This window comes from Thermobia domestica, chromosome 8 (genome assembly GCF_964235325.1).
Source record: "Thermobia domestica chromosome 8, izTheDome1.hap1.1, whole genome shotgun sequence".
NCBI lineage: Eukaryota > Metazoa > Arthropoda > Insecta > Zygentoma > Lepismatidae > Thermobia > Thermobia domestica.
Window position 1 is genome coordinate 93605619 of NC_137461.1, and position 22401 is coordinate 93628019.

At 37.6% G+C, this 22401-nt stretch overlaps 2 protein-coding genes across 2 annotated transcripts in view; both read right to left on the minus strand.

Moving 5' to 3' along the window:
* Nucleotides 1-307: 307 nt before the first annotated feature.
* On the minus strand, nucleotides 308-21624 carry Mvk (Mevalonate kinase). Its single transcript, XM_081768764.1, has 2 exons — nucleotides 20650-21624; nucleotides 308-1283 (listed from the first exon to the last, which is right to left on the minus strand). The coding sequence occupies exons 1-2, from the start codon at nucleotides 21538-21540 to the stop codon at nucleotides 1017-1019; spliced, it is 1158 nt and encodes a 385-aa protein (XP_081624890.1). The 5' UTR covers nucleotides 21541-21624; the 3' UTR covers nucleotides 308-1016.
* LOC145693082 (bolA-like protein 2) overlaps nucleotides 21615-22401 on the minus strand; it is a 60528-nt gene continuing 59741 nt past the window's right edge. The window contains exon 3 of the mRNA XM_081768765.1: nucleotides 21615-21750. Coding sequence (XP_081624891.1) covers nucleotides 21651-21750 — 100 coding nt within the window. The 3' untranslated portion in view covers nucleotides 21615-21650. The remainder of the gene's footprint in view (nucleotides 21751-22401) is intronic.

A 22401-nucleotide genomic window follows, 5' to 3' on the forward strand; every position in this document is an offset into this window, starting at 1 on the left:
ATGATACGTGATTCAATAGCACTTGTCATGGTTTCATACTAGTAACGCTCTACTTGTAAACATAAAATACAGGTTCTGTATACCGTGCAGAAATATACAGCCGATGAAAAATGCCATCTAATACAGTCATCTTTCATGTACACTCACTTATTTTTTTCCTTCGTAAAGCACTTCTAATGATTTTACACTAGTAACTCTACACTTGTAAACCTAAAATACAGCTCTACTTCGTATTTAATTCTGTCACCTGTAAAAATTTGTTCTTTATAATCATGTTTTTTCATGCAAAGTGTTGAATTTTTAGCTGTAAATCCTCCAAAATGTGGTGCGCCAAAACTACACCAGCACCGAAAATAAATCGCAAATGCGTATGTTACTAACAAGTTTTCTTCATGTAATAAAGAAACAAACTGTTTTCATAACTTTGAACAGTTCAGAACAATGTTCCTAGAAATAAATGACAAACAATGTTAACAAAGAGAATGTATAGGTGATTATCAAAACTTTAAACTGAATTCTACACAGTGTTCTAGCATCAAAACGCCTTTTGTACAAAGTGATACAAGAATCAGAAAAAGAAAAAAAAGAACGCTAAATATACATTCACATGTTATACGAATTACCTGTCACCAAGGCTATTAAGTCTCGGTGGAATATTTGATATTAAGCAGCTCAATCTATTGAGAAATGTAAGACAAAACCGTAGTGTTAAAGCAGTATCGGAAATAACATCTCACTTACTTCTTAAACGTAATTTCGTCAATTATATACAAGGCATTCTTGTTTAAGTTCAATTAAGTAATTTTCTATTCGTAATGTAAAAACACGGTTGAAATACTGCTTTATGTTACGAAGAATATACAGTATAACGTAAGATACAATCAATAATAGCACTACACTGGAAGTAAAATGTGAATACAACAGTAAGTAACCAAACAAAAAACCTTGAAAGTGATAATTACGTGATTCTAATTTGAATGTATATTACCGTATCGGCAACATAACGACAAAATAAATTATCCATAACTTTCTATTTTCACACCTTCAGCACCTAACTCAGTTTTTTTACATTCAAACCCGTGCGACATTAATTCCACCTTTACTTTTTCAATCTCGGGCTCAGCGAGACCAGCCGGGAGTAATAAGTAAGCATAGCCACCTCCTCCAGCTCCGGTTAATTTGCCATGGATCCCATGTCTTATGGCTGTTTGACAGATAAGGTCCAGAGTAGGGTGTGACACTCCAAGAGCATACAAAAGACCCTGGTTAATTGTCACCAGCTCCTATTAAAAGAAGAAAAAAGTAACCAATTACAATCAGGGAAATTTGAAAAATGAAGAAAGCTAATATTGAGAACTTAGAAACCGTATGATACACTAGGCGGACGTAATAATAATAATATTGGGTCGATGGTTCGCGGTTCTTATATTTTATCTTTATTCTGCTGTTCTGTTAATTCAAATACAACATAGACATAACATATTCTACGAGTGTAACAATACATTTGCATACATTTTACTGTCACTCACAATCACTCAGCAATGTATTCACCTCCACTACGAGGTGAACATCGTATCTATGACCTGCCAACATTCAAGCAGCAGTTCAAAGCCTCGCCTGTAGAACTGTTTTGGTTTTGACTGGAAGGAATCTGTTAGCCATTGGCCAAGACAAGCTTTTCTGTGCTGTTATTTCAGAGATTGCTTTATTCCCGTACACTGCACAAATTGTTCTCGCAGCTTTTGCTGCACTGGATCCTCGGTTAAACTCGAAGAGTAAAATGTAACGAAAATGATCACTTTTCTCAACTTGACATACCATATTAATTTGTCTGAAATATATACAGTAATACAATCAAGAAAACCTGTGTTTCACAGAACACAAACTCCAAACTACGGTAAAACAACGGAATAATGATAAACAATCGCTTCACGCCGCATTGTTGCAAACCCAAAATAAAACCGCACGAACTTATGCATCGACCTTATAATAATAACTGTACTGCACGCCCTTCAGAAATTACAAAGCACAAGTAGAAGTGTCACGTGTACACCATGTGAAGGTGTGTTGTTTGTAAGGTTCGATAGTTTTTCAATTAATACTGAAACCGGAAGTGGTAGTGGATTTCTAACACTTTCACTTTTAGAAGAGAGATTAGAGTGGAAATAGAATATACTCTTGGGACGCTTAATTAATTGCAGACAACCGCTTCTTGCTGTCAGTGTTGGGCAAAATCAATTGAAATCAATTGCAATTGATCAATCAATTGAAAGTAATTGCTCTGAAAATCAATTGCAATTGATTTCAATTACAATTGATTTCAATTTGTAATTGACAATTAATTTCAATTGCAATTGAATTCAATCATAAAATTTGCAATTAAATTTTCGTCAATTGTTAATTGGTCACCAGGCAATTGAAACTTTTAATTGTTAATTGTCAATTGCAAAGGGTGCAATTGAAACATTCAATTGTTAATTGCAATTGACAATTGAAACTTGTAATTGTTAATTGTAATTGTTAATTGCAATTGAAATCAGCAATTAAAACTGAAGATAGAAGATATGTGTGTATTGTATTGTCCACTTGTTACTGTTTTACATATTTCACGTAAGGTACTTATAAGAAATGCTGGATATCTACCATCCCTTCCCCCCCCCCCCTGGGAAGAAAGCCGTGAAACTAAGTATTTTTTTAAATATATGTTTATGGTTCTATCCCCCTCGAAAGAACTCTATATGCCCGTCATGCATACAATAGGAATGACCACGAGCGAGTTCGAGCGAGTTTTCTTTAAAACTCGACTCGACTCGAAGCAGACATCTTTGAGTTCGACTCGAGATCTCGGCTCGAAAAATTTCCCCCAACTCGACTCGAATTCGGATCAAGTTTCCAGTCGAGTCGAGCCAATTCGAGCTAAATCTTTTGTGTAGTTCCAAGTACTACTATCTTCAAGTATCCTACATAGACAATATAATTATCAATTATACTACTACTACTACTATAACTATTAGTCCACCAGCGAACGAGTGCGGGCGGCCGATTTTGGAACTAAAATACAAACAACAGTGTTTCTAACCGGATCACTTGTAATTATTCTATCACAGTTGTTTTTGCCCTGTTCATAATAAACCACTTCACGCATATGTTCAAGTTAAGACAAACACAATTTCAAAAGTTATGGAAATTATTTTCAGAACATTTTAAGGGACTGCAAAAAAACAAAAAAAAAAAAAAAAAAAAACAAAAAAAAAAAAAGTGCATACACCCTCCGTATTAATATTACAATAACTTGCGAATAAACTAACCTCAGTGTTGTACAAAGGAACACTGAGAACTTCGTAGCATTAGAGTGTAAGGAATTCCTAATTCATCTGTTAACGAAACCTCGAAGTTCATCTTTGTGAATCAAAGTTATACTTTGGCAACTGCGCTTTCATTGTTTAAAGCAAGTTCTATTGTCTAGTTTTGAGATAAGGCGTCTTCGAAATTGCTACCAATTTGGACCATGTGATAGATCGATTGACAGTACCTTCAGTAACAAATTTGCATTGAGATCATTTTCGGATGTGCTGCAAAAGACTGGTGAGAGAGAAACTGATAATCTAACCGCCTCCGAAGGAGATTTGGATCCGCCCCTAATTAAGAAGGTAGATAAAGATAACTTTCTCTGATATCTAACCTGTCATTATTTAGCATGGTTTGGTAATTTAAAAATCCAGTATTTCTACCATATTTTGAAAAAAAAAAATATTTAAAAGAAATAAACCCAATGTTACATTGAGGCGGTAGGGGAGCGATTAAAATTTAAAGTGGGGAGCCTGACAATTGATTTCTTATAGCTCGTGAAATTCAGAAAAAATGAATTTCATATTAAAAAAGAAATACAAAATACATTTTCAGGGTAACTCTTACATTCATTATGTTATTATAAAGTTAATGGTACTTTTGAAATTGATTAGAGTGAATAGATATGTATTTAAGTAACAAAACCACTTGCGTAAGTTTTTCAAAATATCAAGTTAGAAGAACGAAGTTTGTCTTCCACTGCTATCTCATTGCTCAAAGATACCAGCGATGAAACAATTGGCCGGAAATCTACGTAGCACATTTTAGTACTTACACTTGAAATAAAAATACAGCTGTTTAAAGACGATTGATTACCTTTGTCTTTGAATTTCATATGTGCACACAGGATTTGTTAAACAAGACCATACATCTGATATGTTTGAACTATATGCAACTTATGCTCACAGGCTAAACTCAGTCTTCTGAAGTCAATCGACAAATGATTACGTATTACAGACACAAAAAACAATACTAGGCTCCCAAGTTTCAAAATTATATTGTGTATGAAAACAGATAATAGAATTAATTCCTTGTCACAAGAGACCTAGGGTCTGAAAGAAATTCAGAGGGAGTTCAAAGGGAATTTCTATACTCATAAATAAAAGTTGTGAATTTATTGTGTATTGAACCAATGATATTTATGCTTACATTACCCATGCGCTGATGTTTTATCGATACTTTTATTTCACATTTACCAAAAGGCTGGATTACGATTATAATCCTAAAAGAAAGGTACATTGTAATCAGGTTTTACAAGGCAATCCCGAAAGACAAGCTATCCAATCCCGTAGCCCTTTAAAAAATTAAGGAAAATTTCTTTTTCACTTCCTTTTCCCCCAAAGGGTTCACATTAATCGAAACAATGAAATGAAATTTCTTTAGTTTAACGTCCCATGATTATGCTCTTTATGCTAGAGGAGACAGATGATTAATGAAAGTGAAACATTGTAAAATTAATTGTTGGGCTCTCACAGAACCACGTACAACAAAGACACATGCGCTAGCTAATAGACCAACGGAGAGAACTTCCACAGTTCTCGAGTGGAAACGTATCGGAATTCTTTCTTGGCTACAACTCAAGAAAATAATTTAGTTGTCAATCGATAGACGTACATTAAAACAAATACAATCATCGCGAGCCTTAACTTGATTTAAACTTACAGTTACAAGATATTGCGCAAGTATCTAAGCTATCAACCCATAATTAATATTTTAGTCATTACATCCTATTACTGAGTTTTACAGGTTTCTACTGTTTTATAATGAAATCAAATAAAACGTAATCAATTTTTTTTATATAATCTGCTTAATACACGGTAGAAACTCACTTGTATGCTATCTTGTTCTTAAATTGTTAATTTCCATGCATATGCCATTATCCACAATACATCTGCATTACTGCAGGAATAACCATTACTGCATTCATTAACAACTATATAATTTATGGAGTTCTTTATTAAGCGAAACAGATTAGGCTACTTATAACATGTAAACTGCAACTTTTGAAAATCGTTGGATACACTGCAGAGTGACGCTCTCCGTTCCCCTGTCCCACCGCGCTTACCAAGAAACTGATGTAAACACTACACTAGCGCCCTCCACGAAAAACCGCACTAATATCCTGGTCAGGTAATAATTATTATTATAACACCGTGTACCTGTATAAACATGGAATATAGGCGGTTTGTATCGGAATACTAAAAATTAGTTAACTGTCAATCTCGGTAGTCAAGAAATCTTCAGGAGGCAAGGACATCGGTCACGAGGTTCTTGACTTGAGTTCAGGAGGAGCAAGTATTCGGGCTCGAGCCAAAAATTGTTAGAAGTTATGGGACTCCAGCCAAACATGTTTAAAACTGCTCGACCCGGGTTTAGGGTTGTCAACGACTCAAGCGGCTCGCTCACAGCTCATTCACTTATCGAGCCGAACCGAGAAGTGAGCCGAGCCAACAGCTTATCCAACCGAGCCAGCTCGAGCCGAAGGCTCACACGAGCCGAACCGAACCGAGCTGATTGCTTACCCCAACCGAGCCGGTTCGAGCCATTGGCTCAGTTAAGCTAACTCGAACCCAACCTATGGACTCGTTTCAACGGAGCTGGTTCGAGCCATTGGCTCCAATCGAGCCGAGTCGATAACTCGCCTTTACCGAGCCGGTTCAAGCCATTGGCTCAATTGAGCCCAGTCGATGGGTAATCCCAACCAAGCCAGCTCAAGCTGTACGCTCAGTTGAACCGAGCCGGGCTGGTTGACATCACTATTCTGGTTGGGCTTCTACTTTGGCTAAAAAACTGGACCGTGCAGTTCTCAGCTTTGATGGTAAGAACTACAAAAAATTATATGAAATCTTTAGTTTTACGTCCCACCGGTTAGGCTAAAGGAGACGGTGATGATGGGAAATGAATGAAATGAAGAAAGTGGGAGGAAACGGGAGAACCCCGAGAAAATCCACGAGTACGGTGTTTGTCCACCACAAAGTCCAAACTGCGCGAGCTGAGATCGAACCAGGGTCCTCAAGCACCGGAGGTGAACGTTCTACCGCTGACCCACCGCGCCCCCTGGTAAGAACTACAGTATATACTTATATTGGTGCTCACGGCGTCATTAACTTGTTCCACCACCAACGAATTTCGAGGTACTTTGTTTTGCATCTTTTGTGCGTGTTTTGTGTCGCATTGTCCGCCTATTCCCACATTTTGTGCATCACCGGAAGTGGGTCAAAATGGGCCTACAAATATGACGGAACAAATTATTGCTCTTCCGCCACCAATGAATTTCGAGGTCGTTTCCTTCACATCGTTTTGTGCCGTTTTGTGCGTCTACTTCCGTTTTGTGCGTCACCAGAAGTGGGTCAAAATGGGCTTCCAAGATGGGACGAAAATGACCAAGAGTTCCGCTACTATCGAATTTCGAGGTCGTTAATTTCACACCGCATACCATTTTGTGCGCCTATTTCGACGTTTTGTGCGTCACTGGAAGACGGTCAAAATTGGCCTCGAAGGTGAGACGAAAATGACCCACTTCTCCGCCAGTGCCGAATTTGGAGGTCCTTCCTTTTGCATCGACTACTGAATTTTCGTGCTGTTTCGTACCCCCATTTCCACGTTTTGTGTGTCGCCAGAAGTGGGTCAAAATGGGCTTCCAAAATGGGACGAAAATGACCAAGAGTTCCGACACTATCGAATTTCGAGGTCGTTAGTTTCACACCGCGTACCCTTTTGTACGCCTATTTCGACGTTTTGTGCGTCACTGGAAGACGGTCAAAATGGGCCTCGAAGGTGGGACGAAAATGACCCACTTCTCCGCCAGTACCGAATTTCGAGGTCCTTCCTTTTGCATCGACTACTGAATTTTCGTGCTGTTTCGTGCCCCCATTTCCACGTTTTGTGTGTCGCCAGAAGTGGGTCAAAATGGGCTTCCAAGATGGGACGAAAATGACCAAGAGTTCCGTTACTATCGAATTTCGAGGTCGTTAATTTCACACCGCGTACCCTTTTGCGCGCCTATTTCGACGTTTTGTGCGTCACTGGAAGACGGTCAAAATGGGCCTCGAAGGTGGGACGAAAGTGACCCACTTCTCCGCCACTACCGAATTTCGAGGTCCTTCCTTTTGCATCGACTACTGAATTTTCGTGCTGTTTCGTGCCCCCATTTCCACGTTTTGTGTGTCGCCAGAAGTGGGTCAAAATGGGCTTCCAAGATGGGACGAAAATGACCAAGAGTTCCGTTACTATCGAATTTCGAGGTCGTTAGTTTCACACCGCGTACCCTTTTGTGCGCCTATTTCGACGTTTTGTGCGTCACTGGAAGACGGTCAAAATGGGCCTCGAAGGTGGGACGAAAATGACCCACTTCTCCGCCACTGCCGAATTTTGAGGTCCTTCCTTTTGCATCGACTACTGAATTTTCGTGCTGTTTCGTGCCCCCATTTCCACGTTTTGTGTGTCACCAGAAGTGGGTCAAAATGGGCTTCCAAAATGGGACGAAAATGACCCATTGTTCCGACACTATCGAATTTCGAGGTCGTTAATTTCACACCGCGTACCCTTTTGTGCGCCTATTTCGACGTTTTGTGCGTCACTGGAAGACGGTCAAAATGGGCCTCGAAGGTGGGACGAAAATGACCCACTTCTCCGCCACTACCGAATTTCGAGGTCCTTCCTTTTGCATCGACTACTGAATTTTCGTGCTGTTTCGTGCCCCCATTTCCACGTTTTGCGCGTCACCAGATGTGTGTCAAAATGGGCCTCCAAAGTGTGACCAAAATGACCCACTGTTCCGACACTATCGAATTTCTAGGTCGTTTCTTTTGCATCGTTTAGTGCCTATTTTTTAAAAAAGTTTTCTGTACCTACTTCCACGTCTTGTGCGTCACCGGAAGTGAGTTAAACAGACCTTTAAAGTGGGAGTTAAATGGCTCACTGTTCCGCCACTATCGAATTTCGGGGTCGGTTCTTTCGCATCGTTTAGTGCCTGTTTTGTACGTTTTGTGCGTCACCAGAAGTGTGTCAAAATGGGCTTCCAAAGTGTAACGAAAATGACTCACTCCTCCGCCACTACCGAATTTCGAGGCCCTTCCTTTCGCATTGACTAGTGCCTGTTTTGTTACGTTTTGTGCCCCTATTTCCACGTTTTGTTCGTCACTAGAAGTGTGTCAAGATGAGCCTCCAAGGTGTGACGAAAATGACCCACTGTTCCGACACTATCGAATTTCTGGATCGTTACTTTCGCATCGTTTAGTGCCTTTTTTAAAGTTTTCTGCGCCTATTTCTTGTCTTGTGCATCACCCGAGGTGAGTTAAACGGAGCTCTAAAGTGGGAGTTAAATGGCTCACTGTTCCGCCACTATCGAATTTCGGGGTTGGTTCTTTCGCATCGTTTAGTGTGTATTTTGTACAGTTCTGTTCGCCTACTTCCACGTTTTGAGCATTACCAGAAATGCGTCAAAATGGTCCATCAATGTGTGAGGAAATAGAGCCATTGTTCCGCCACTATCGAATTTGGACGTCGTTTCTTTCGCATCGTATAGTAACTGCTTTGTACTGTTTTGTGCTCCTATTTCCACTTTAGTGCGACAACGAAAATAGGTCAAAATGGCCTACAAGTATAGCGGAATAACTTAATGCTGTTCCGTCACCATCGAATGTCGAGGTTGTTTTCTTCACTTTTTTTTTTTTTTTTTTTTTTTTGCATGATTTGTGTCGCTTTGTGCATCAGTGGGAGAGGGTCAAATGGACCTTGAAAGTGGAATGGATATGTCTTTTTCTGCCATATTTGTAGGTCGTCTTTGACCCATTTTCGTTGGCCTACAAGACGTGAAAATATGCGCAGAAACGGTAAAAACATGCACTAAACAATGCGAAAAAACGACCTTGAAATTTGATACTGGTGGGAGAGTGGATCATTTTTCTTCCCACATTGAATGCCCATTTTGACCCACTACCATTGATTCGCAAAACGTGGAAATAGGTTTACAAAACGGTAGAAAACACGCACAAGATGATGTGAAGGAAACGACCTTGAAATCGTTCCTGACGGAACAGCATTAACTTGTTCCACCATATTTGTAGGATAACATTGACCCATTTCCGGTGACGCAGAAAACGAGGAAATAGGCGCACAAAACGACACAAAAAATTTCCATGTAATTAAGCTAAATTTCCATTTAAGTTTGTAAGCTTAATTATATGGAAAATTTTATACATTTTTCCTTTACGTTGGTCTACTTTAAATTGATTTGGGACTTTTAAATTTTATTCAGTTTTCTACTGAAAACTATCTATAATTCAACAAGGAAATAATTATTAATTATAACTATTATCTATATAATTGAATAGATAATAATTTGTTCAATTGTAATTTGTTCCATAACGAACACTTTACCATTTCGTACTAGCTATTATGCCCGTTCTTCGCATGGATCAGATTAAATATCAATGTAAACGAACTGAACAACGGGAGAACAATTAAGAAACATTTCTAAAATTTAATATATTTTGTGTGAATATATATCCAACAACGTACATGTGTTTTCATTGGGAAGGCCGATGGGGGCTGAATTTGAACGTATACACTATCGGGGGTGTCACTATACGTCTGAGCAACCCCAATAAATATGGATTCGACACAAATTCTACTACTTTTACATGTCCCGGTGAACCACCCCTCAGACCCCCTTGGTTCGTATTGTGAAAAAATCTCCTCTGACCCCCACCAACTCCCAACCAATACCGCGAAAACTATGAATGTGACACTAGCATCTGCCATTTTCTACTACTTTTTACATATGCCGGTAAAAGTCCCTATAATCCTCTGGTTCCAATTAAAAAAAACAATGCCTCTGGCCCACAGCCGATGGGGGCTGTATTTGGAAGTCAACGCCTGTGGAAGTATCACCATTCATCTTAGCGACAGCGAAAACTATGGATTTAACACTAATATCGGTCACTTTCCAATATTTTTACATGTCTCGCAATTCCCCACCCCCGGTGACTCCCGGCCCGCATACAATGGTGGCTAAATTTGAAAATCATCGCTAATGAAAGTATCACCATTGATATCAGCCACCGCGAAAACTATGGATTTGACATCGGTCACTGTGGATTATTTTTACATGTCTCGTGATCCCCTTTATAATGTCCCCCTTTCTTAGCTGATGGGGGCTAAATATGAAAGTAAACGTGGTCTTGAGTTTCACCATTGAGCTCAGCTATCCCGAAAACTATGGATTTGACATTAATATCGGTCATTTTCGATTATTTTTACATGTCCCGGAATTCCCCCTCTGGTGACCCAAGACCCGCATACAACGGTGGATGAATTTGAAAGTCATCGCTAATGGTAGTGTTGCCATTGATATCAGCAACCGCGAAAACTATGGATTTGACACTAATATCGGCCATTTTGGATTACTTTTACGTTTCGGTATCCCTTCCCTCCCCCCCCCCCGTTGACCCACGGCCCGCAGCCGAATACGGTGAATTTGGAAGTTAATGCAATCGGAGTTTCACCATTGATCTCAGCGACCTCGAAAACTATGAAATCGACACTGATATCGTTCTACTTTTACATGTCCCGGTAAACGCCCCCCTGAGACCCCTGGTTCGAATTTTGTTGAAAACGTTTTGCCTTGGTGTGGGACCTGGACCAAGGTATCTTTGACCAAAATTTGGTAACTCTCGGTCGACTTTTCTGGTCTCCAGGCCGGTCCCGGTAAGCGTCCCCTGGAGACCCCCTAGTAAGGAATTAAAAAAAAAAAAACTCTTCGTCTTGGTCTGGGGCCTAGACCAAGCTACCCGTGACCAAATTTTGAAAAGTTTCGGTCCACTCGTATCGTTCACAGGCTGCACAAAGATAGATAGACAGACACACGAACAAACTCTATTTTATTTATATTAGAAAGGTCAGATCCGCCGTTATTGTATTAGTGCGGTGCTTGAGCGATTGATCGTAGAAACTCCGATGAGTGATAATTTTATAGGCTTGTTTTATTACAAGTTTAAACTCTTTAGTCAGTAGAGAAGTGGTCGTGAATCATGGGTCAGAGTTGATGACAATGGATTTTGGTGGGTCAGAGTGGGTCACGGTGGATCGTGGGTCACGACGGGTGATGAGTCAATTGGTCGTGGCTAAAGTTTTCATTGCCCCACGCCCTCTCTGAACTACAGTGCTGAAAATTAATCAGTGAAAATCAATTGCAATTGATCAATCAATTGAAAGTAATTGCTGTGGAAATCAATTGCAATTGAATCAATTGCCAATTAATTTCAATTGCAATTGAATTACAGAATTCAATTGCAATTACTTTCAATCAATTGATCAATTGCAATTGATTCTCCTTTTTCAATGGCCAACTGCAATTAACAATTAACCATTACTTATTTCAATTGTTAATTGCAATTAATAATTAAATTTACAGATTAATTGTTAATTGTTAATTCAATTGAAATTTGCCCAACACTGCTTGCTGTCTATAGCAGTTTTTACTCTACAGTGACCAACGTCAAAACCGGAAGTGGAACTCTTATGCAACATCTGGTTTGAACAGAGTGCTAACAAAGAAGATAGTATATTTTTCTGAATACTAAAGCAATTCCAAAAAACACTTCTCGCTATCTATTACCGTTCTTGCTCTATAGTGATCAACGTAGAAACCGGAAATGGTTTATTTCTACAATTTCCGGTTTGAATATCATCTCCATCAACGAATTCGATTCCTAACTTTTGATCCTCTGTATTCTTGTCAAAATTCATCCTAAGCTGTCAAGTAGGTCTGGAGATTTTTCTCTCCCGAACGGATGGAAAAAGTAAATATATAAATGAGTATTGATAAGCGAATCTCCTTAAACATTTACACATTATTATCAAAGGATAAGAAATACGAAATATATAACTAGTATTCAGTTTATAACCAGTATTATAATAAATATATAGTAGCATAGTGTAGTGTAGTAAACATATAAATGTAATTATATAATTATTTTTTTACTTATAATAAGCAAGAATATTCTACAATTTATCAATTTGCAACTAGCAACGCTTACATTTAGAAATTATAAACCTAAACTGAAATATATTCAAGCCCATAAACTCCACTGTATTACTCGCATCATATAATTTACAGAATAGAGAATATTTATTTATATTTATTCTTTGCAGGAATATATATAAACATGTCTACCTCTTGGTTTTGGCTAGAACAATATAAAGATAATCATGTTTTCATCTTGTTGCTAATCATAATTTTTAAACATTAGTCAGCAACAATTAGACTAGTTAGTGGGATACCTTAGCGAAAAATTATTTCACTTCCGGATACCAGTCTGTCCTTTTCAGCGCATTAAGTATAGGTCATAAGAAATCGAAAAAGACAGGGACACAGGTTTTCCCTGGTCTAGGGTGGTCGTGGCTGCCATTTTCCAAAATGTCCGCCCTGTACCACAAAGTGTAGGTGTAAGTCAGATGCAAGTATCTCAAATGAGCAATATCGGTGTCTATTTATTGGTTTTTGATGACGCTGAGTCGATTGGAATAGTTTCTTAACATGTAAAATACATAATGGATGACAAAGCCGCCATTTTTAAAGATGGCGGACCTATAATGTTATTTTTGGAAGTAAATCAGGGAGTAAAAGTCCTACAAGTGTAAATCTGGTGTCCATTTATAGGTTTTCGAGGTCACCGAGTTCATTGGAACAGTTTTTGGAATGGTGCGACATATGCTTGATTGCCGGAAGCAGCAATTTTTCAAAAATGGCCGACGTATATGGCTCAAGTTGAGCATGAATCAGGAAGGAAAAGCGTTACATGTGTAAAATTCATGTCCATTTATAGGTTTCAGAGGTGACTCAGTTTATTAGAATATTTTTAAGTTTTTTAATACTGAAACAAATACATTTACATTTATTAAGTGCATTTACAATAGTTAATAAAGGAAAACGTTGTGAACAATTTGAACTTAATTTTACGAAAAATCAGCTGTAGAGCAGTGTCCTTCGCATGTGCACAGTTGGGAGCATGTTAAACTCTTTTTCACACACTTGCATGTAGAGCAGCGCTTTTTGCAAGAACATGCAACGAGTTGCTTACAACTTTTGGATATGTCCGGAATTGTTGTCCAAATTGGCGTATACTGATCTCCACTTCGTTTCCATCCATAGCTGTCTGGATCTGGTGTCATATATTCATGATTTGTACAATTGTGCCATAGTTTTGCTTGCAAAGCAGCACGCTTTATATGCTGAATAAGTGCATTCTTCGTATGTGGTATGTTTTCTATTGCGCGATTTTTCTTCCTGTACAGTATCCGTCTACACTCGTTCACATCATTCAAGTGAGACGTTATATCATATAAGAGAACGACATACCGCTCAATAATAGCAAGCACCTCTTCCTCTACCTCAAAACCCATTTCGTACATATGTTGAAATGCTGAATCAATTTCTTTGTACTGCATCCATGCTTTCCACGCCGTTCGATTGCCTATTCCACAGAATGCTGACACAGTGTCACACCCACTAAAAGCATGAAATGCAGGTAGATTTTTCTGGATCTGGGGACATAGGCGAGAACAGATATCATGAACTGCGATATAGTGCCTGAACTTTCCACATCCATAATCAATCCATAGTTCATCAAGGTGCTGTATCTTGCTAAACACACCGATCGCAATTACTACAACATCTGTGTCTACAGTTCGAATACATACTTTTCTCATGTAAGTAAGCTCAGCTGCATGTTTGACGTGTAACATAAGTCGTCCATCTGCTTCCTCATGTCATGATGGTGAAATACCACTCACATCTAGCACTAAGGATGAAGTCACAACATTCTCGCCAACAGTACACACAACTTCTTTACCATCATATATTTCTTGGATGAGCAGCTCCGCTAGAAGCGTAAATAACTGTTCTTTGTTACTGCCTTCTTTCAGAAAGTCACTAAAATTTCTAGGAACTTGAGTAGATGGCCGAACACGTACGTAAACGCCTCTATTGCATTTTCTTCTCTGCCTGGTATCGCTCTTAAGAGAAGTGGACTTGTACGTATCAAAGACGACATCTACTCGAGTTACGGTCTTCAACACATAATTTATATATGGTTTAAAAACTTGGTGGAAGTAGTCTTGAAACGTCTTAGATTTACCGACCTTAAGAATGTGCACTAGCCGCACCATCTAGAACAGTAGCACTGAAGTCAGGTGCGTCAAATCTCTCCTTCTCTTCGATGTTAATACACTCCAGTACATCTTGTTTGTTAGCAGATTGACGTAGTCTTCCGTTGTCAGAGAGAGAGGGTTGGCATGGTTGGTTCTCGTGAGCAAAGAACTGATAAATATCACTTTCACGTGATTGCGATGCGCTGAACAATTTACAAAAAGAGATTTGAATCTCTTCGCAAATTCACTGTCTTCTCGTTTGTGGCACATTTCTTCTTCACGGGTGTGTTGAATATTGAAATATTGTTTTTCGGAATGACATCGTGTATCGAGAGTTTAATATAATCGAGACGATTTGTTACGTATTCCTCATACTGCTGAAGTACCTTCTCATGCAATTCTTTAATTTTCTGTCTCATTTCATCTTTTGGCATTATCTGCCGAATGTCAATTGATACCAACACGTCGCCTTTAAATGGATTTCCATGTTCATTTAGAGCAGCAATAAAATTTCTCACGTGTTTCCGAAATCTTTCATTATGATGATTCAGTGGTCGCGATGATGTTGATTGCGCTTGGAAAAATATACTCTCCTCGGAATTGGATAACATTGCAGAAAGTGTAGGACCTGCCAACACCCACTTCAATAAAGCGTCTTTGTTATCCAGAATTCCTATGGCACCTCCATTTCCTTTCACAAGCTTATTGTTTTGTTTGTGGTATTGGTCATCGGGGATAGATGAAAACAATGCTCTAGTTCTAGAACTAGTAAAATGGCCGTTGCAGAATTCCGCGTAAATCTCTGGATGTCAGGTTGGTAACTCCTTCAGAGTGCGAACAAATACAGGCAACCACCGAGAATAATGAACAGCATCCAGGGTAAATGTCTATGGGCATATAAGTTCTAATGTCTCCAAAAACATGTGGTAATTAGATGTTCGGATGCAAAAAATGAAGCATAGAAGCAAACTTTCCAGCTCCATGACTTGATTCCAGAAATGTTAACACTTAGAAATGTCATTGTATATATTTGGGAGGGAGCAATGTGCAGTTATAAAAATTTTCTTAAAAAACCCTGATAAATAATAAAGATACGCCAGGGAAATACGGTCATGCCACACCATATTGATTTCCTTGACATTTTACTAACAAAAATAGATGTGAAGCAATTTTACTAATGAGACTATATTGATAAATGTCAGATTGTAAGGAATTTTATCTGACCATTCCAAAAACTGTTCCAATCAACTCAGTGACCTCGAAAACCTATAAATGGACACCTAATTTACACTTGTAGGACTTTTACTCCCTGATTTACTTCCATAAATAGCATTATAGGTCCGCCATCTTTAAAAATGGCGGCTTTGTCATCCATTATGTATTTTACATGTTAAGAAACTATTCCAATCGACTCAGCGTCACCAAAAACCAATAAATAGACACCGATATTGCTCATTTGAGATACTTGCACCTGACTTACACCTACACTTTGTGGTACAGGGCGGCCATTTTGGAAAATGGCAGCCACGACCACCCTAGACCAGGGAAAACCTGTGTCCCGGTCTTTTTCGATTTCTTATGACCTATACTTACTGCGCTGAAAAGGACAGACTGGTATCCGGAAGTGAAATATTTTCCCGACTTCGGAGGTTTAGCTATCCCACTAAGTAGAAAATTTACCATAGCGATAACAGGGTTGCCATTGCTAAATAATGTAATAAATTTCCAGTCTGGAAAATTTTAATAGGAGGTGAGATCAGTTAATATCGAAATATGAAAAGAAGACACCTTAATTTTTGCACTTACACTTGCAACTTGCTTTAGATACTTTTATTCAGGTACTAAAATAGTTGCAGTATTTGTTTTACATTCACGAACATGGAAAAGAATCAGTTTTCGAAAAACGTAACATTTGTTCGCATGAGCAGTAATCCGTTTCTGCACTTAAAGGGGTATATTCAGAGACGATTTGACATGTGATTAGCGTCGTACTAAGAGTGTGATTAATGCGTGATTATAACTTTTGTATACAGAAGCACTTCTGTGATGTTTTCCACGACTTATATTGAAAGATGCAAACCACGACTTTTCCGCAGGGATGTCTAAATATATTATGAGAAAAGTACGAGAATGCTCTTTTACATTCAGTCGTACCTCTTCTTCTAATGTGTTTGGGCGATCTTGCGGAAAAGTTGTGGCTCATTTCTTTCGATATATGTAGTGGATAACATAATGAACGTTTTGCTCAGTACAAAAATAAATTACGCTGTAGTCAAAACGCTTCGTATGGCGCTAACCACATGTAAAATCATCTTTAAATATGTCCTAAATAGATTTTGCTGAAGGTTACAATAAAAGTAAGAAAAATATCACTTTAAATTTTGACTGATAACACCAGTATGCAGGGTTTTGTTGTTATGAAAGCAATCAATGACTGAAGCAACTGACATTGTTGAGTATGAAACTAAAACTTGTTTTGTGCTAGCACGTCACATTTTCATGCAAATTGAATATCCTAGTATGGTAACGTGTAGTTTCGCATAGAAGGATGGATTCGAAGGTGTGGGCACTAAACCACAGTGAGAATTGTTTTTACGCAGTGATGATTATATTACATACTACGAAAAATAAGCGAAAATGTCCAAAATGCAACTGCCAAATTAGCCAAAACGAACTTAATGATTTGGTGCGATTTCTGAATGTATCAGATGTCGCAAAGTTAACAGGATCTAGACTAAAATCAAAGAACTTTTAAGGGTTACTACATTCTCATGGTGTAGACACCGAGAAGTGGAATTCTTTCCACATTTTGAACATGAAAAATGGTGTCTGTTGTCACATTTCTGTATTACCGAAATTCTACAATGTTCTCAATGTTCTTTATGATTCAGAACATTTGTGATTCTTTGCCCATTTCAGCAAATCCGGTTTAAAAGGTCTTCTATTGCACATCATGAACTTTTACCCTTCCACTCCAGTGGCTCATTCGGTGATTTTGGAGGAAACTTATGAAAGCAATAGTTTTTGTTGGTGTTGGACAAGGAATATAAATAGTTAGCGTGTGAGTATGGAACTTGAAGGCAAGGTTCGACTACTGGGTGCGGCTAATTTAAGCAATTTGTCGCAACTCTAAACAGGAACAGTGATTGTTTTAAATACATTTGTGTTCGTTTCCCATCAATTACATGGGAAAATTAAGGACGGTATTTTTATAGGACTTCAAATACGAAAATTATTCGAGCACAAGACTTTTGAAAATACCATGAGTGAGGGTTTCGAATACTTTCCAGTAAGTAATATATACTTTTTGAAGAACTGGAAACTGAATACTATGCTTCCAAACTTCTGGAAGGAATGTTGAAAGCTACCAATTATAATAGCACTGAAGTACATTTTTTCACGCATATCTCGATACCTTTCCTGAAAATCCAAGCAATTTTATAGAATATGGGGAACGCTTTCATAAAGAAATTAAGATGATGAGAGAAAATGAAATGAAATGAAATTTTTGAGTTTTACGTCCCACAGTTATGCCGGTTAGGCTAAAGGAGACGGTGATGATGAGTAACGAATGAAATGGTGGAATGAAGAAAGTGGAAGGAAACGGGAGAACCCCGAGGAAATCCACACACACGTTGTTTGTCCACCACAAGGTTCACTTGGCAGGAGCTGGGATCGAACCCGGGACCCCAAGCACCAGAGGTGTACCACTGAGCCACCGCGGCCCCAAGATAATGAGAGATATATCAAGGCAAGTGAACTATTCATATGATAACCGATTACTGTTGGTTGTTACACTGAAAATACATCCTCGGACACCAGGCCCACTGCACTAAACTTTCTCGCTCCAATTTCTTAAATCATGTTGTGCTGTAGTCATTAATAAAACATTTTCTTGTGAAATACAAACAAAATTTACGGTGTTTTCGGAAAACTTTCCATAAGAAAACTCATCCCCAAAAGTAAACTACTCCTTGTAGGTTTTTTTCATAAGAAATGACTTACAATTAGGATTATTAATGAAATATTTATATATCAAATAATAAAATCGCAGAAGTCGTATTTCACAAAACTATCAAAAAAAAAAAAAAAGAATAAACTAATTCTCGTCCATTTTTAAGAACAATTAAGTTTTGCCATATTGTCAGGTTATTAATAAAATATTTATATATGACATATGAACAAAATCGCTTGAGTCGTTTTTGAGAAAATCGTCCGAAGAAAACTACCCCTATAATGATAGATGGAATAGATATAAGGGAAAGCTTGTATATCAATATACGCTTTCCTCTCATACCTATTCTGTCTATCAATACAAAACTTGGTACACATATTTCTTATTCCCTATAGTATTTTTCGAGATACATTTGGATTGTGTGACTTTACCCGGGGTCATTCCAGAGGGGTTCAAAGTTGATGGGAGGGATTTCTGAAGGGAATTTTCCCGACATTCTGCCAATTTTCCCTGTTCGAGTACGTTATGGGCCCCAATATATAACACCTCTGGAAAGCGTGTTTCATGCTGAAGAGAATGAACTATAAACCATGACTTTCTAATGAACAGTGTTGATGCAATAGCTATTTCCCACTGAGTCTACGATTTTCTTTAAACTAACAGGGTCAAATGGGCCCCAGGGACTTACTCCGTTGTCCATGGCACCTAGTTTTTTGTGCATGAACATATCTTTGTTATGTTTATCGAATGGACTAGGTTTGATTCGGATGTCCGGATGACAGGTTCATGTCCGTTCCTTGTCAGAAGACAAGTTTCATATAAGTATATATACTGTTTAATATTACTACTTAACAAATAAAACATTCACGTGTTCCTCCTATTTCTTTACCTCTTTCGTACAAATACTTTCAACCTTCATCCATTTTCTTCTCTACACATTTTTTTTTTTTTTTTTTTTTTTTTTTTTTTGAAAACGCGTCCCCCTGTCTCCACCGCCAAAGACGCCCGTGCTGTAATGTAAAATGTTTTTATCTTTTTAAATATTATGAAAGACGTTAATCAATCTATATTACATCCTTCCGCTACATTACGCGTATCATTATTATTTTCATGCTCTGAGGATTTTGATGATGAAAAGTGAGGACATTATCTACTTTCCTTTCACGTATATACATGTATAATAATCAAGATAATCCCGTATGTATAGTAGCCAACGTAAATGCATATCTACTTCTCCGTACATAGTCTCTTGTCAATTACTTAAGCAAGATTGGGGCTATTTAAGTATGTTTTTCAGTTACAGAAGATTACGTACAGAAAACTGTGCTCAGATTATTAGAATTTTTTCTGGCATTACTAACAATATATCTTATAGAGATGACATTTGCCTGAGACTGTACTTTTTATTTTGCCTTGTACTACTTTCGTACTTAAATTAATCTGTCCTAACAAAATACTCGTTAAAAAAAAAAAAAAAAAACTTATACAAAATCAGCAACAGCAGAAACCCTGGAGAATGTTCATAAAAGGCAGAACTAGCTGGGTATAACAATTTATGCTATTACCTCATAATATGGTATTGTTGTATGTCTACAGAACTGGTCAGTCGAAGGCTGTAATATAAACTCACAGTTTTGAAACCAGGAAAAGACTGAAACGCACTAATAATCCAACATAAAGATTCTTCGTCATTGCTTGAGACCTATAGACAGAGTTACACTCAATGAACATATACGCAGAATACCTCACATAAATATTCTATGTGAGTTTAAGATATGGCGCTAACTTTATTTTGTCTGGCATGTTTATTTGAAAATAAGGAACAATCCAAGTTTAAAAAATAATACGAGGCGATGTCAAAAAAGCAAAACATTACTATCTACTAATTTTAAAATTTAACTTCGAAGCGAACATCTAGCTATGAAAAGAAGATATTGTTCCCTTTAAAGTGTCATAACTCAAACTCATTAACTCCTCATGAGAGCGAGTTGAAGATTGGCTGCTGCAGTTTAATATGAACAGATGAATGACAGAAATGTTTGTTTGGGATGGGGTTGGGTGATGTGTACCTTAACCTACATGATTTTACATGAAGCTCTTCCCATACCTTTAGGATCATTTTCAACATCACATGTCAATAAGGATCATTGAGATGTGTCATTTTTCTATGAAAGCTACGACATCTCACCTACCTGAAGATTATTCAATTTTTCAGCGCAGTCTCCAGCTTCAAAACCCTTGAGAATATTCACGGCTGTAACAGCTACATCTTCCATGGCATCCAAAATATGTTCAACTGTTTGCCTTCGCCTGTTATAGAGATCACGAACTTTCATTACAAGTGCTTTCGTACTTCTGGCAACTTTGGTATCCACTAAAAAGATAGGTAATTTAACTGAAGCATTTGGGATTGGAGTAACTTGACCACTTTTGAAGCTTATTACTGATCCGTACGTGCAAATCGAGTTGTCAATACCAGAAGGTGTTACATGAATTATCTTCTCACTCATAAATGCCCACTGAGACACTAGAGGCAGAATTTCAGTTTTAATTTCCGATAACTGGTTATCAGCACAGTCTAATTTAATTTGCTTGTAATGAAGAAGTGCTGCGGCTAAACAAACAGAAAAGGAAGCTGAACTTCCAAGACCTGCTCCTATGCTCAATTCAGATTGAATTTTAATATCAAAACCACCCAAATCTGATCCACATATGGAGAGGTACAAGAAATAGAATGATAATAATGTGATCTCATGGGACGCACTTAATTCAGGAGCTATTTTATTAATAAAGGCTTTTAATTTCGCTAATTGATCTTCTGTAGGGGTCTGTGGATTTTCCCAGTTTCCTTGAAAACCTGGGGGCACAGCACTCTTGATTTCCTCCAAACTCCATGATCGTTGTAAGCCAACATCACCGAAATCTATAGCTAGTTTCTGTTTGCACTCTGAAAATGTCAGTCTTGTTCTTAGATTTAAACTGGCCGCAACAGCTGTTTTACCATAAACAACAGAATGTTCCCCATGTAGAATCACTTTACCAGGGGCAGATACTTGGAATTTTATCACTGTAGGGCAGGCCATGATGAATTTAACAAAATATGAACAATTTTATTACCAAGCAGGAAAAAAAAAAAAGTCAACAAAAAAGAAAAAAGTTCATATTATTAGGTTCTGTCTCACTCCACTTCAATTCAAGTTTGTTTCTGCTTTTCCCATTGCTCAGGAGTCAATGTCTTTTGGGAGAATGCATGTATTGTTTTTAATTCTTCTTCTAACACTGAATTCACTAATCTGGAAAAGAAAGGGAAACAATGAAAATCAACTAACTATATTAAATTAAATGAAACTGCTTATCTTTAATAACGTAACCAACTATTTTTACTTTTTGAAAAATTTATCAATCCTTTTGAATATGAATTTAATAAAATTCTGTTCCATGTAACTTCTATAGATAACATTTTAATTTTCTCTTGCTTCTTACAAAACTAGTTTGGCCACTAAAAATAATACCAAAAACATATTCAACTTTTCAATGCAAGACATCATATGTCATCTCCTTATATGAATAAAGTGATGTCATATGTCATCAAAGAACGTTTTCTCAGGTGCAATAGTTATATTATTAAAACACGGTTATATTTGACTAAGTACTTGGAAAACACTCGCTTGTTCTTTTATTTTAATAGCATTCTGAATTATTTTTAAACATACTTTTTAATATGTATTTACACTTGCTAAAGACGTAATATAAAGAACGAATTGATATTAGAAATGACTAAAAGACGCAAATAAGAAGGACTGTACACACAGTGAATTATTTATGGGTAACACACATCCAAAACAGTAGGCTCTAGAGTGGCAATTCTTTTCGTAGATGATCTTTTTCATTATACATGTAGTCTAATAATTATATTATTGTACTACTAGTGTCGATATTAACTT